The sequence below is a fragment of the Thamnophis sirtalis genome, unplaced genomic scaffold (genome assembly GCF_051295495.1).
Source record: "Thamnophis sirtalis isolate CommonGarterSnake01/CBP01778 unplaced genomic scaffold, rThaSir2_p1.2 scaffold_1, whole genome shotgun sequence".
NCBI lineage: Eukaryota > Metazoa > Chordata > Lepidosauria > Squamata > Natricidae > Thamnophis > Thamnophis sirtalis.
Genome location: NW_028261381.1, coordinates 126290612 through 126304434, shown reverse-complemented (window position 1 = coordinate 126304434; position 13823 = coordinate 126290612). Strand labels below are relative to the sequence as shown.

Below are 13823 nucleotides of genomic sequence, written 5' to 3'. Positions count from 1 at the left end.
AGCAATTAAAAATCACTTTTGAGCCATTCACAGGTCTCTATCAGCCACAAGTGCCTGAGAGCATCATGCTTGGTGTGGGTCCCCAGAGAGTGATCACATTTCAATTACTATCACTAACATTAGTCATTACTGAGGTTGGCTCAGGTCCCCAGGGAAGGCAGCTTGCGATGACAATACCCAGTTTCTCCCTGTAATGCAATTCATTAGGCAAAACAGAACAGCTGGGACAGGCACGTGTGGGTTTGAAGACGGCCCGCCCCAGTGAGACCTCTTGCTCAAACTCTCTCTTGGTTGGCAAGGGAGGGGATCGACTTCAACCCCCATGACAGCTGTAGAGTCCTCAGGGGACACTCCACGTTTAATCACTGCTCTTTAAGCTCAAGGAAGGTATTTGATTGAGAATTTAAGCTAATGGCACTCCAGCTTGTAGCAGATTATCAGGCATCTGATAAGGACTTGATGACATTTTATCATGTTCTAGCCTACAAAAGTTAATGAGGCACTTAGATATTGTCTCAGATCCCTAGTCTATTATATTCCATAGATAGCTTCTTCAAAGATAAAAAGGCCAGGAATGCATAAAAAAGGAAGCTGTAACTATTTCTGCAGGGTCTTATTTTCTAACATAGTATTACATTTTCACTGAGTTAATAGTGACAAATTGTGTTATAAAATAACAGTAGGAATGTTGACTTGTAGAAGTCTGCGCAAGAAAATAAAAGATTGTGAAAAATTGAAACCTCTAAAAATATGTCAAGAACCTCAAACCTACTGAAAAGTCAATATGCATAATCTTGGGCTTATGGCATGCATATCTATGTCCTAATAAATCACCAATTAAACGTTGTACTCTATAACCAAATCAGACAAGGTAAGCCAATGGAAATGGTTTTGTACTTTGTCTTTGGGTAAGAAAACTGGGAGTAGACAAAAAGGTATGCTAGAATACACAACTCCCAACCCAACCAATTGTGTATTCTAGTACACATAACAATAGTTCAAAACCAGTATCCAGGAAAAAAAAACCAGTGCATATGGCATTATTACTGTATCTCTGGTTATTTTACTAAGGCTTACCTCTGAGATTCAAGTCCAGGAATCCTAAAACCAGCAAAACTAACAGGAGCACATGATGGGATAATGGTAATAAGGAAGAGGCACAGCATCAGCAGCTGACCTGGTGTTCCAGGAAGATTGCTTTGTCTGAACCAGCAAATTCTTTCCCAGTTTCAGAATTTGGAGATTCAGTATCAAACATAAAACAACCATTACATGTGGCTGTCATTATTATGGCATCCTAATGCACTCATGAATATATTATAAAACATAATATCTTAAAACTGAAATTATAATTAAGTACATGGCACATCCATGTTATTACTTCAAATATCCCATAGTGTGTAAACTAGCAGAGAAGCTACAAAACTGCAAAATGATTTTTTTTGTCAGTGATCCTTATCCAACAATTACAAATGGACACAGAAGCATTATACACTGAATCCCTGGTATTCACAGAATTTTCTTTCTCCTGATACTGAAATTTTGAGACAATAATAAAAGTAAAACAACTGTGGCAAAAGAAATAAAAGATAATACTAATAGTAATAGGTGCCTTGGGTACAATCCCAAAACATCCGGAGCATCACTTGAATACCATCAGCATTGACAAAATCACCACCAGTCCATTGCAAAAGGCAGCTTACATCCTGTAACATCTTTAACGTAATCAAAAAACTTCTGCTATCCCAAGTCCTTGAGAAGAACTCAGTAGGTGGATAGAAATGTCAAGCCCAATCTAAATATCTGACTATGAGACCAACCATAGTAGAATGTTTAGAATGCAATCTTGCTATATTCTATTTTAATTGTAATGAAATGATTGTTTACTAAATGATAATATTTACAGTAATTACCATAATATTTGCAAGTAATTTTACATATGATTACCATATTTTATATCATTATCAGCCAAACTACATTTTCACACGGAACTGCTTTCTTTCTGTTACTCTTGTCTTTCAAATGTAGCTATTCAATTCAATTAATTATTCATTCATTAGCTGACAGTAAGAAGTGGGATGGGAAAACCAACAGTAACTAATATCTAGCTTCAATTTCCACCCCAATCATTGCAAACTAATCTCCTGATATGTTAATATAAACTCAAGAGTGAATGCTACTCTGCCACTAGTAGCAAACTGTTCTTCCCCAAGAGAGCCCTGTAAAACAGGACAGTCACTGACAGCAGTACAATTACTGACACAGATACAGACTTTATGGACATGTTTATCTCTGCTGTAAATCTACACTCTCTCTCCACTCTGATTCACAAGTCATAAAGAAATTGCAGATAATGAAAAAGTTGGTGAAATTTACAGCATGTCGGAAACCTCAGACAGCCAAAAGAAATTAAAGAGCTGACTGGATATAAATCACACAGGTACAATTAAAAGTTCCCATACCACCTTCACTTCTAAAAGTGGCATACAATCCAACACATATGATAAAAAGCTGAGGTCACGATCCCCAGGCTGAAGGTAGTTAAGAACATTATATACTGAAATTAGCCAATTTAAGTGCCTTACCACATCCTAATTTCCAGCTGGCGTTTGAATACTTCAGCTTTGAGGCAAAAATCCTTACCAAAAATATCTCAAGTTTTTATAAGTGAAATAAATTGCAAATAAAAAGGTAACCATTTAGTTTCTTCCATAGCATCATACTCCTCCTCCCCTTTTCTTGCTGCTTTCTGTGATCTCTAAATCTGCTTTAGAGATCTGTGAGAATCTTTGAAGCAATTATGGATAGTCTGGAGAGCGAAATAAATATTCTTACTATTATAGTCAAATCTTTCACTAGTGTTAGAATCATGCCCTGGATTACTTTGCCTTTGCTAGAGAGGAAGTACATAAAATAAAAATATTTCAAGACTGCTCAGACAATTAGGTTTGGGTTCCATTGCTACCTCCAGAAAAATATAATGTAGATAAAGTACCGGAATGAAAATCTGAAAAGTTTTCTAACATATGCATGTAATCAGAAATGTTGGAAAATATTAGTAATCTAGATAGCTGAAAAGAATTCATTATGGATCTATAGGACTATTGCTTTGGGAAACACCATGCATCCAGCCATATTACATGATTATAATTACTTTATTAACATGTTAACTATTGGAAGATCTGAAAGAGTAGGTTAGGAACGGTCAGGGATGGCATATAATTAATCAAAGATTAACATGTTCAGTCAGTTGTGATGCTTATACAAGAAAGTATTTCTAAGGCAAAAAATTTTTACCCAAACATGTACTTGTGTCTTAAAGCATTACATTTATAATTTGGGAAGCTTGCAGATCCATCTTTGTCACTGGATCTTCAGGAAGCTTCTATAAAAGAATACACTTTACCAGCTTAGATAGGATGCTAACTATAGTTTTACCTAGAAATTATAGGCTATTTGGTTTCAATGATGCATGAATAATAGGAATTGTTTGTTTAGATAATTACCATGTATTATCTATAGGAGTGACAAAATATGACTGCTACATTAATTACTATATTGCTAATATTTTATTATCTTCATTGGCTCTGAGTTCATTTCTGAATGTACAGATAGCTAGAAATAGCTTTTGAAATCAGCACTAAGCCTTTTAGAAGTCATGACCCCTTTAACAATTCAAGGAAAAATATGTTGCTCATTACAATGTGCTTTGCGAAGTGTGCCTTCTGAAAGCCTTGCACAATCGTATCAGACTCTATTTAAATATCCTCTTGGTGAACATAGTGAAAGGTTTACAATTATGATGCCTCTGAGATGCTCTTTCAGGAGTCTTAGGAACAGAATACTACTCTCTTGGATTACCAACATCAAAACATAATAAACAGGATTATTTTGTGGCAGCAAAGAAAATGTAGTAACAGCTTTATTAGGGGAAATATTAATAAAAGGTATTACAAATGTATAGCTGAAACTAACTGAAGAACCAGTTAAGTTTCAAAGGACTAACTCTGAAATCTAAATTTTAACACGTTACCAAAAATGCTCCTAAATTTGCATAACTTCCAATAAAGGATAACGATTCTCAGTAAAAGTTCCCTATGAGAACAGAGGACCATTAATAGAAAAATAACAAATTAACACAATTTAACTTATTACATTTTACCAATTCCTTGTATCTTAAAATTGTTAAGATGTTCAATTGGAGCTTCCAAATCTAACAGTAACACATGTATTTCTAATCAGCCATCTGCTGCCACCCAGAGGCTATGTAAGGTGTATTTTGTTATCTCTTAGATCTTTTGAACAGTTATTTCACTGTCTTACAATCAGTAAGGTAGTATTTAATCTTGTATAACAAGAATCATTATGAAGGGCTCAGAGCTACACTTCTGCTATATTTCAGTTTAAGCAGTTCCATTTGTATTACATTTAATGAATTTCATAGCAGACAAACATCGCTAGCAAGTTTTTCACTAAAATGCATTAAACACCCAGGGTAGTACGTAGATCTATTCTAATGCTGCAGCTACTGCATTAATTTCTGATAGTAATAATAAGCATGCTGACTTTAGTGTGAATGTATTTAGGAATGGAATCTATAACAGCTGCTGCTCAGTTCATAAAATAGTGCCAGTACAGGCCCTGAAATGTCAATATTATGTAATCCAGAATGGTATCAATGCTATATTATGTATCTATGTCAACAAAATAATGCTTGTTCTATCTTTTCAGGAATGAATATAGTACTGAATTGCTAGAAACAAAGATCACATTGGCATATAGCAGTCTACTTTATTTAATGCCTTTTCGATTTGGTGGATTACAAACTGCAGGAATTCCAAACTACCATAGGGCAGCAAGGGGTTGGAGTAACAGGTATTTACTTACTTATGTAATAAATTTTATACAATCATTTGAAATAGCCACTCCCATTTTTAGGAGGAGAACAGGAAAGATTTTATAAACTAACAGTACAAAACAGAATATATTGCAGTCATCACTGATTTTTGTTACCTAATCCCTATAGTTAATCAGTGTGAACAAATTGGACATACATACACATATAACATTTTCCTGCAATAACCCTACTATATTTTTAAGTATCTGTGCAATACTTACATTCATCCAGTCCCAACTGATATGCCAAATTCTGTAAACCTCTAACCTTCTCCATCAGATTAGCTGTAGTGAGACTTCCCAGCTCTAAAGAAACAAGTGTGTAGTTTACAAACATTTGTCATTAAATAATTAATAATGAATGAATCATGCTTTTACTAGAGCTGAACCCTTATACAGGTAGTCCTTGACTTACAACCATTTGTTTAGTGACCATTCAAAATTACAATGGCACTGAAAAAAATGACTTACGACCTTTTTTCACACTTATAACCATTGCAGCATCCCCATAATCACGATAAAAATTCAGTTGCTTGGCAACTGATTCAGTTGCAATGTTCCGTGGTCACGTGATCACTTTTTGTGACCTTCTGACAAGCCAAGTCAATGTGGAAGTCAGATTCACTTAACAACCAGGTTACTAACTTATCAGCTGCAGTGATTCACTTAACAATTGTGACAAGAAAGGGAGTAAAATGGGGAAAAACTCACTTAAGAACTGTCTCACTTGGCAACAGAAATATTGGGCTCAGTTGTGGTCGTAAGTCGGGGACTACCTATAATAATAACCAAGCAGAAAGCAAAGGCAATTTGATATAACAATTGTACAAATTCTGCATATAATGAAATTCACTATTTTTAGAGGACACACTGTATCTGGGTTTACACAAAAAGACACTACATCTCTAAGAGCCATGGTGGAATACAGACTAACTCTGCTGACTGCCAGCAGTTCGATTGTGATCGGCTCAAGGTTGATTCAGCCTTCCATCCTTGATAAAACGAGGGGCCAAATTGTGGGGCAATATGCTGATTTTGTAAACTGAGAGGCTGTAAAGCATTATGAAGCAGTATATAAGTCTAAGTGCTATTATTATTGGTATATGAGTACCTATTTGATAGTAAAGAAAAGATATATTGTAATTATCATCTGGACAACCTGGAAGATATAATGTAAACAAATGAAGTTAGTTTTTTCTACATATTGTTGTTATATTTACAATAAAGCAAGACATGACTGGCTGTTTTGATATCTAATCTCCATGGATATTTTTTCACTTGTTCTATTACGTTTGATATTGACTCAATAGATTTGAAGTTTCCTGACAGGAAAATTTATTAAATTGCCATCCAACGAGCCAAATGGCATTTCATTAGAATGGCTATGATAGAAAACTGCTATAATTAGGCAATTCCAAGATAGTGAAGAATCGAATATACTTGTGGATAAGCGGAGAATTGTAGGTATCACAAATGTCCCCAAAATTGGGTTCGGTTTATCCATCGATAGGTTTATCTGCAAATATATATGGTAAAGTACTTGTTAAAGTACTCATACCGTGTATATACTCATATATAAACTCATTCACAGGTAAGCCTATCCTTGAATTTTTAAGTAAAATACCATAGAAAATAGATTCCCTGCAGATTGGCTAATCTGCAGGTGGTACATTTTTCATAGTATTTTGGTTAATTCAAGGGTGGCTTATCTATGAGTATATATAGTAGTTATTCAACTCCATATTAATATTTAATCACTAAGACCAATGGATTTAATTCATATGGTTCTGTAATTCTATGTGTCTTTTAACTTGGTCTTTAAGAGTCACTCTAGCTCAGGGGTGTCAAAGTCAATTTCATTGAGGACTGCATCAGGGTTGTGCTTCATCTTGGGGAAGTTGGGAGGTCTCACTTAACAACAGAAATTAGGGGCTCAACTGTGGTTGTAAATCAAGGATTACTTGTACATTGACCAATGAAAAGATTTAACTTTCTCCAGGACACTTTACATGCAAGTCCTCCCCAAAAAACAAGGAGCATATAAAAAAGAGGTGGAGCTTTGATCATGTGATTGTGGCTGCCATTGTGACTTTTTCAACCCACACGTTCCCCAGATGTCCCAAGAGGCTAAAAGTTCAGCAATCACACCCAGAGAATACACACAAAATGTGCATAACTCTTGTTTTGTTCTATGTCAGGGGTGTCAAACTCGATTTCATTGAGGGTCATATCAGGGTTGTGTTTGAGCTGGGGGGCCATGGCTAGGGTTGTGGCCAGCTCTATGTCACTTGCGTCAGGGGCACCTGTGGTGGGCCAAGCACTCTGCCAGCAAAAAGAGGCTTCCAAGCTCAGTTTTCAGTTGCAACTCAGTTGTATTCCTGCAACTGTCTGCCAGTGAACATGGAGTCTGGGAGGGCTGCTGGCAGAGACATTGTGGGCTGCGGGTCAGTCCTTTGCTTTTTCCAAGTCGGCACCATGGGCCAAATCTAAGCACCCACGGGCCGTATCTGACCCATAGGTCTTGAGTTTGACACTCCTGCTCTAGCTTGTCCATATTTAATTGATTACAAAAGCTCTGCAGAACGATATCTATTTGTCCAGTAATACTGATGCTTCTCTGGGGCTGTTAAGGAGACCAAATTCAAAAAACAAGAGTTTAGCTTTAGTCAAAACTTATAAATTGTGAGCCAAGCTTGATTTTCTCCATCCTATGAAGATCAGACTGCATTTGGTGCTCATCTGAGAACTGGGAATATAGTTATCAAATATGTATTGTTAGAACATGGCCCAAGTTTCACATAGTTAATGTGGCAATGACTCAACAATAAATAATTTGATGGCAGCAATAGTTTCCCTCATCAAGCAGAAAAATGTCAGGATTGCAACAGTGTATCTCTGCAGTCTGCATGTTGCATTTAAGCTTTCCTGAAGGGAAAATGTTGCCCTCCAATCTCAATCCCCTTTAACCACTTGGTTTACTTAATTTACTTCATGCCTGGAAAGAGGGTGTCCAAATGTGTAAGTTACTTACCTTGAAGGGTGATAGGCAGGCTGAAGAATAGAGAGGAAAAAAAACTCCCAGGGGTTTGATTAAAAAAAAGGGAGAAGCAAAGAAGCAAAGAAAATCCTTCTGGTGGTTGTTTGTGTGGAGAGGAAAATATTCTCAGGACTCAGAGTAAAGAAATTAGAAACAAATTAAACTCATTTACCTCTAAAGTATATACTTAAAAAGTATCATAATTACTGGCCCTAATAATTATGTTGATTTCTTCACCATATGATAGATAAGAAACCTCAACAGATCTTTGTATGATAATAAAATTTAATATTAACCATATATGTAATACAAAAATGATTTTTATCAAGCACTGACTAGAAACTCACCTCTCAACATGTCGATATCATCATTTTCTAATTCAGCCATCCATTTAGGTGGAGAACTGGTGATGGGCTATTAAAAACAAGCATTCATAAACAAATTATTATCTATTTTAGAAACCTTTAAAAATTTATAATAACTGATTGAAATACATAACTATAATATTTTACAAAATTCTATTCTGATTAAATAAAAGATTTCTAAAACAGATTACTTTATCCAATGGAGCAATTCTTTTCAAGGCAACAAAATACAGGGTATTTTTTTAAAAGCCAATATCAATTTGTTAGGCTAGGGTAAAATCTTGTTGTTACTGCATGAGGGAAAAATATAAGAAAACATAGTAAGAAAACAAAAAGTTAAGTAGTTCCATTGATTTTTCTAGACATTTATAATTATTCAATTATTTTCTACTTTAGCTGTTTTTTATTGTGATAAGCTCCATTTTCTGTAGAATTTTAGGACTGCAATGCCTATTTATGACAAACATCAATTCTTACACTTTTACATATTAGTACTTACACTTTTAAAAGAAGCTGCAAATTCAGCAACACCTGGTACTGGAGACAAGATAGACATAGTTAATTTAGTTTGATTTTTTTTTACACAACTCTAAAGGCAATCACCATTTCTGTCACTTAATTAAACTGCTACATTATAATTCAGCACATATATAAATTTTATCTTAGTTTATGATGGGTTTTATTAAGCTTTGTGTCTATAATATTGGTATGCAATGCTTAGTGACTATTATTACTATTATTTTTTGATTATCACCAAGCCATCTTTTCATCCATCCCAGTTTAAAAACAAAACAAAACGGTAGCATTTACACTTAATCCTACATGTTTATTCACAACATTCAGCATTATTTATTTCTGGAGAAATGTGCACACAAGGGACACAATGGCTCAGTGACTAAGATGCTGTGGTATCGATCAGAAAGGTCGGCAGTTTGGCAGTTTGAATACCTAGCGCCATGTAACGGAGTGAGCTCCTGTTAATTGTCCCAGCTTCTGCCAACCTAGCAGTTCGAAAACATGTAAAAATGCAAGTAGAAAAATAGGGACCACCTTTAGTGGGAAGGTAACAGCGTTCTATGTGCCTAGGGCATTTAGTCATGCTGGCCACATGACCACGGAGACATCTTTGGATAGTACTGGCTCTTCAGCTTTGAAACGGAGATGAGCATCGCCCCCTAGATTTGGGAATGACTAGCACATATGTGCGAGGGGAACCTTTACCTTTACCTAAATGTGCACACACTCAACAGAATTTACTTCTGAAATAAATCATGCAAGATTACTTTCCTGAGCTCTTTTAAATCTCTGTCTATGAATAAACATGCTCAAACTTAAGCATGCTAAAAGCAATATTTTAACAGGACAGCTCAGTGAATCATCAGTGTAAACAAACACCATTTAAATGCCATATCTGGCTCATCACAGTAAAAACACATACATATGTACTAGCATTTTACTTCCAACCAAGATCTGTTTTACTTCAACCTCAAATATTAACTCAAAATGGTTAAAGGATTCACTTGCCCATTTAAAAAAATCTGATGATTTTAATATAAGCAAGTAATTATTATTCACATTCAAATAATTATTCAGTTATTCATCTCATTCAGATTGAAACAAGTTGAACATCTGATCTTTTCTTTTTTGCTCAAATATATGAAAAAATAATAAGTCTCTTGCAGTGCACTACATACAAGAGTTGCATGTATTCAACTCTTACCATTTGCTTAATAAGAAGGCAATGAGATCCTACTGACTTACTTTGCCGAGTAGAAATAAGGAGTGAAGAAAACCTCAGTATAAAAGACAATAATACCTTATATAGGCCATGATTCACTTTTGTGCAACAAAATATTTGAAAACATGGGAAAAAACACAGAGAACCTTTTCCAGTTGTATAAAATATATATTTACCTCTGAACTACTGAATAAATAGGAAATATTTCATTAAGACAATTTTATTATGTTTAAATGTAAATTAAATAAGACAAAATGTAATCACAAATATTGGCGAATATATGAGTCCCAGAATAATATTGCAAGATGCAATCTGAGTCAGTTAACGGGACCAGAGGTTTTATCTTCCAAGCTTTCGGGCTCATGCTGGAACCCATTCTCAGGGAACTTCGCTATGTGCTTAGTACACAGAAAAGTTCCCTGAGGATGAGCTCCAGCATGAGTCCGAAAGCTCAGAAGACAAAACCTCTGGTCCCAGTGATCGACCTAGATTTGATCCTGCAGAAAATGTAATTTTTATTCTAGTTCTGCATAATTTTTGAAGAGCCCTGGCATGCTACTCAAACTGATATTTGGCTTTTTAAAAATAAGAAATACTAAATTATATTGGCCATACAAAGTTATTATAGTATATTTTGTTAATATACTTTTTAATATTGTCGTATAAACTAGTCAAAAACTTTAGAAACTTAGATCTATTATTTCAAAAAGGGTCTTTTTCCATATGTTAGGAAATCTAAAAGGTCTAATTATTAATCCTTGCAATAGCATCTTTATTAGAAATAACAACTCTTTCGATGTAGAGTTAAAAGTTGCTTTACATTAGAGTAATCCACAACTATTTACTTATTCAATTACTTACATTGCTCTGGCCACAAGTCTGGAGATGCCCTGTCCAACTTTTCAAAACTGAGCAATGAGGCTTCCAAGTCTGAACCTAGAATTATATCAATTTACATATGTGTAAGCCAAAATAAATCAATAGTAGCACCATTTTAGACTAACATATGACACTTACTTGTGAACAAAATTTCTTAAGAAGTGGCTTGGAACATGAACAAGAAACAATTTGCCTCTCAAACGACAATATTTTAGTGATACTTCATTGATAAATTATACTCCTATGCGAACCTAACCAGAACTCAGATTTTGCAACTGGCAAATCATCATAAGTACATGATTTATCCAAATCAGATTATTTATTCAGTGGTTCTTAAATTGTTTGACAAAATTACCTTTTTCTGGCCTAAAATAATGTCATTTATTTGCCCAAAACAGACTGTTGTTTTACACATATACCATATTTTTTGGAGTATAAGACGCACCAAGGTTTTAAGAGGCAAATTTAAAAAAAAAAAGTTTTTGCACTCTGCAAACCTCCCAAAAATGGCCTGTTTTTTTTTCTTCAAAAAAAGGGCATGAATAGCCCTTAGGAGGCTTGTAGAGTATTTCTGAAAGGGGGGGGGGCAAAAACAAAAAACAGCCCATTTTCACAAAAACGAGCCCATTTTTTGTCCAAAAAAAGGGCATTAGGAAGCTTATAGAGTGCTCCTGGGGCTTGGGGGGCAAATTTCTGCCCTTCCCAACCCCAAGGAGTTTTCTGAAAGCCTCCTACAAGCTATGCACAGCCATTTTGGTGATAGGACAGGGTTTCAGGAGGCAAAAAAATGCTGCATTCAGTGTATAACATGCACCAAGATTTTCAGCCACTTTTTTTGAGTGAAAAAGGTGCATCTTATACTCCGAAAAATACGGTATCTCAACAGCAGCAGTCCTAAACTGGACCCTGACTCACAACAAACAGTTACAAATTGCTCTGTAACATCCAGGATATGTCAATATTACCCAGTGGTGGGATTCAGCCAGTTCATACCACTTTGGGAGAACCGGTTGTTAAGTTTCTGAGCAGTTTGGTGAACTGGTTGTTGGAAGAAATAATTAGGGCAGAGAATCGATTGTTAAATTATTTGAATCCCACCACTACCCTTTGTGGGCAGACACCCCCCCCCCCAAGTTTAAGAACCATTAGCTTAAGCCCTTTCTCACTGCTGAGCCACTCATCTTTGAATTTGCAGAATAATACACCAGCATTGCCAATTCCTAAACTCTCTCACTTCTTTTGTTCCCAGTTACTGCAGTCATCTTCCCTCCAAGATGATAGATGATAAAGCCTCTTAACAAATCCCCCCCACAAAGCTATCCTTGGATAATATCAGAATAAAGAGGAAAACAAGACTTTACCACTGGTACAATATAGACAACTTAAACCTGCCTTTTTAATTAGCTGAAGATAAGAGGAAAGCAACATCATGGGACAGAAAAAATGGAAGAGAATGTTTATACCAAAGTTAGGTGTCACCAAAAAGAAAGGTGTCATGTGCCAAATTTCTGCTAGTGGGGTCCAGAAAAAGAGCCCTTTTCTGTTGTGGCTGCCACCCTCTGGAATATTATCCCACTGGAGGCAAAGTCCATCCTTACATTCCCGGCCATCCAGAAGAGCCTGAAAACTTGGCTCTGCTGCTTGGTCTGGGGCCCTGACAGGGACTTGTTATGTTGCAGTAGCTGACTGGGAGAAGATCCCCACCTCCAGGCCACTCATAATGTTGGTTTTTAGGTTTTTTTTTTTTACTTCTAATTTTAATTCTATTGTACTTTCCCCCCTTTTTATCACATTGTAAGTTACCTAGAATCACTGTATTGATGAAATAGGCAGCATTTAAATTTAATAAATGCTTGCTATGCCTAGCAGCCATTTCACAGATTCCAAGTAAAAAGGATCCCCACCCCCCACCAGCTTTTTAAATTAAGAAACAGCATAAGTTCTACAATAGAAACTAAACTACACTACAGCACAGCACAGCTCATCTGCCCAAATTGTGAACTACTACAATCTTCCCAGGCCTCTTAGGCTTCCAGCATACAGGGACTGCATTGGGAGGGCAAGTTGGAAAAGTCTGATTTACTCCAGAGTGATGGCATTCACCTTGTTTTCCACTGTTGGTGCTTAGTGACACAAAACACAAGCCAACCATCATTCCTCGGGTAATTGTACAGATTACTAAAAAGAGGGTCAGACCAAGTAGAGATCTACTTTAAATCCCAATAACCATTTTAACAACGATTTGTTTCCAACGATGAGCTTCCGTGAAACAAGATGCTAAGCATATTCGTTCAGAAGCGAACGATACCAAAAAGAGCGTTCCCACTTGCGTTTAAGGGACTTCTGGCTAATTAGAAACTCAATCTGGTTCAATTGCTTAAGGCATCAGCAAGAAACCGGCAGACCCTGAGTTCTAGTCCCACCTTAGGCACAAAGCCAGCTGGATAATCTTGTGCCAGTCAGATCTATGAAGGAGGCAATGGCAAACCCCTTCTGCAAAACCTTGCATGTCCAGGCAGATTCGGAGAATCGGACACCACTGAACGGGGGAGAAAAGTGGCTAATTATCCCCGTAATCAATACATGCCTACTCAAAAATAGGTAAACCGCGAGAATAAGAAGTAGGAAGACAGAATACTACAAACCTCTCCGTCTTCCTCAACGCCTCTTACCTTCCGTAGAGACCGCCATCTTAGCCCATCACATGACAGCGCAATCTCCACCCCCCCCCCCTTTTCACGCGGGAGTCTGTACTGTTGACAGCTCTTGTTCGAACGAGACACGAACGCTCCCGCCTCCTTCCCCCCCTCCCGTTCTGCCTCTTTCTCCCCAAAAAAACCTCCAGGGGCCGTAACTAGGGAAAAGAAAAACTGGCCAGTCATGTTCCGCCTGGAGGGGGCGTTTACAG

At 36.5% G+C, this 13823-nt stretch overlaps 1 protein-coding gene across 3 annotated transcripts in view; it reads right to left on the bottom strand.

Annotated features, from left to right (window-relative positions):
* The window catches only part of LIN52 (lin-52 DREAM MuvB core complex component), a 42474-nt gene extending 28753 nt beyond the window's left edge, over positions 1–13721 (bottom strand). Inside the window, exons 1-7 of one of the 3 annotated variants that reach the window (XR_015697858.1) lie at positions 13588–13721; positions 10898–10972; positions 8798–8835; positions 8281–8347; positions 6008–6055; positions 5608–5672; positions 5119–5202 (exon numbers count right to left, since the gene is read on the bottom strand). Coding sequence is in view for 2 of the 3 variants with exons in the window: in XM_014054028.2 (XP_013909503.1) it covers positions 5119–5202; positions 6008–6055; positions 8281–8347; positions 8798–8835; positions 10898–10972; positions 13588–13606 (331 nt within the window). In the remaining variant the exon portion in view is untranslated. The remainder of the gene's footprint in view (positions 1–5118; positions 5203–5607; positions 5673–6007; positions 6056–8280; positions 8348–8797; positions 8836–10897; positions 10973–13587) is intronic. The other 2 variants (XM_014054028.2, XM_087724095.1) reach the window with 2 other exon arrangements.
* Between the last annotated feature and the right edge of the window lie 102 nt (positions 13722–13823).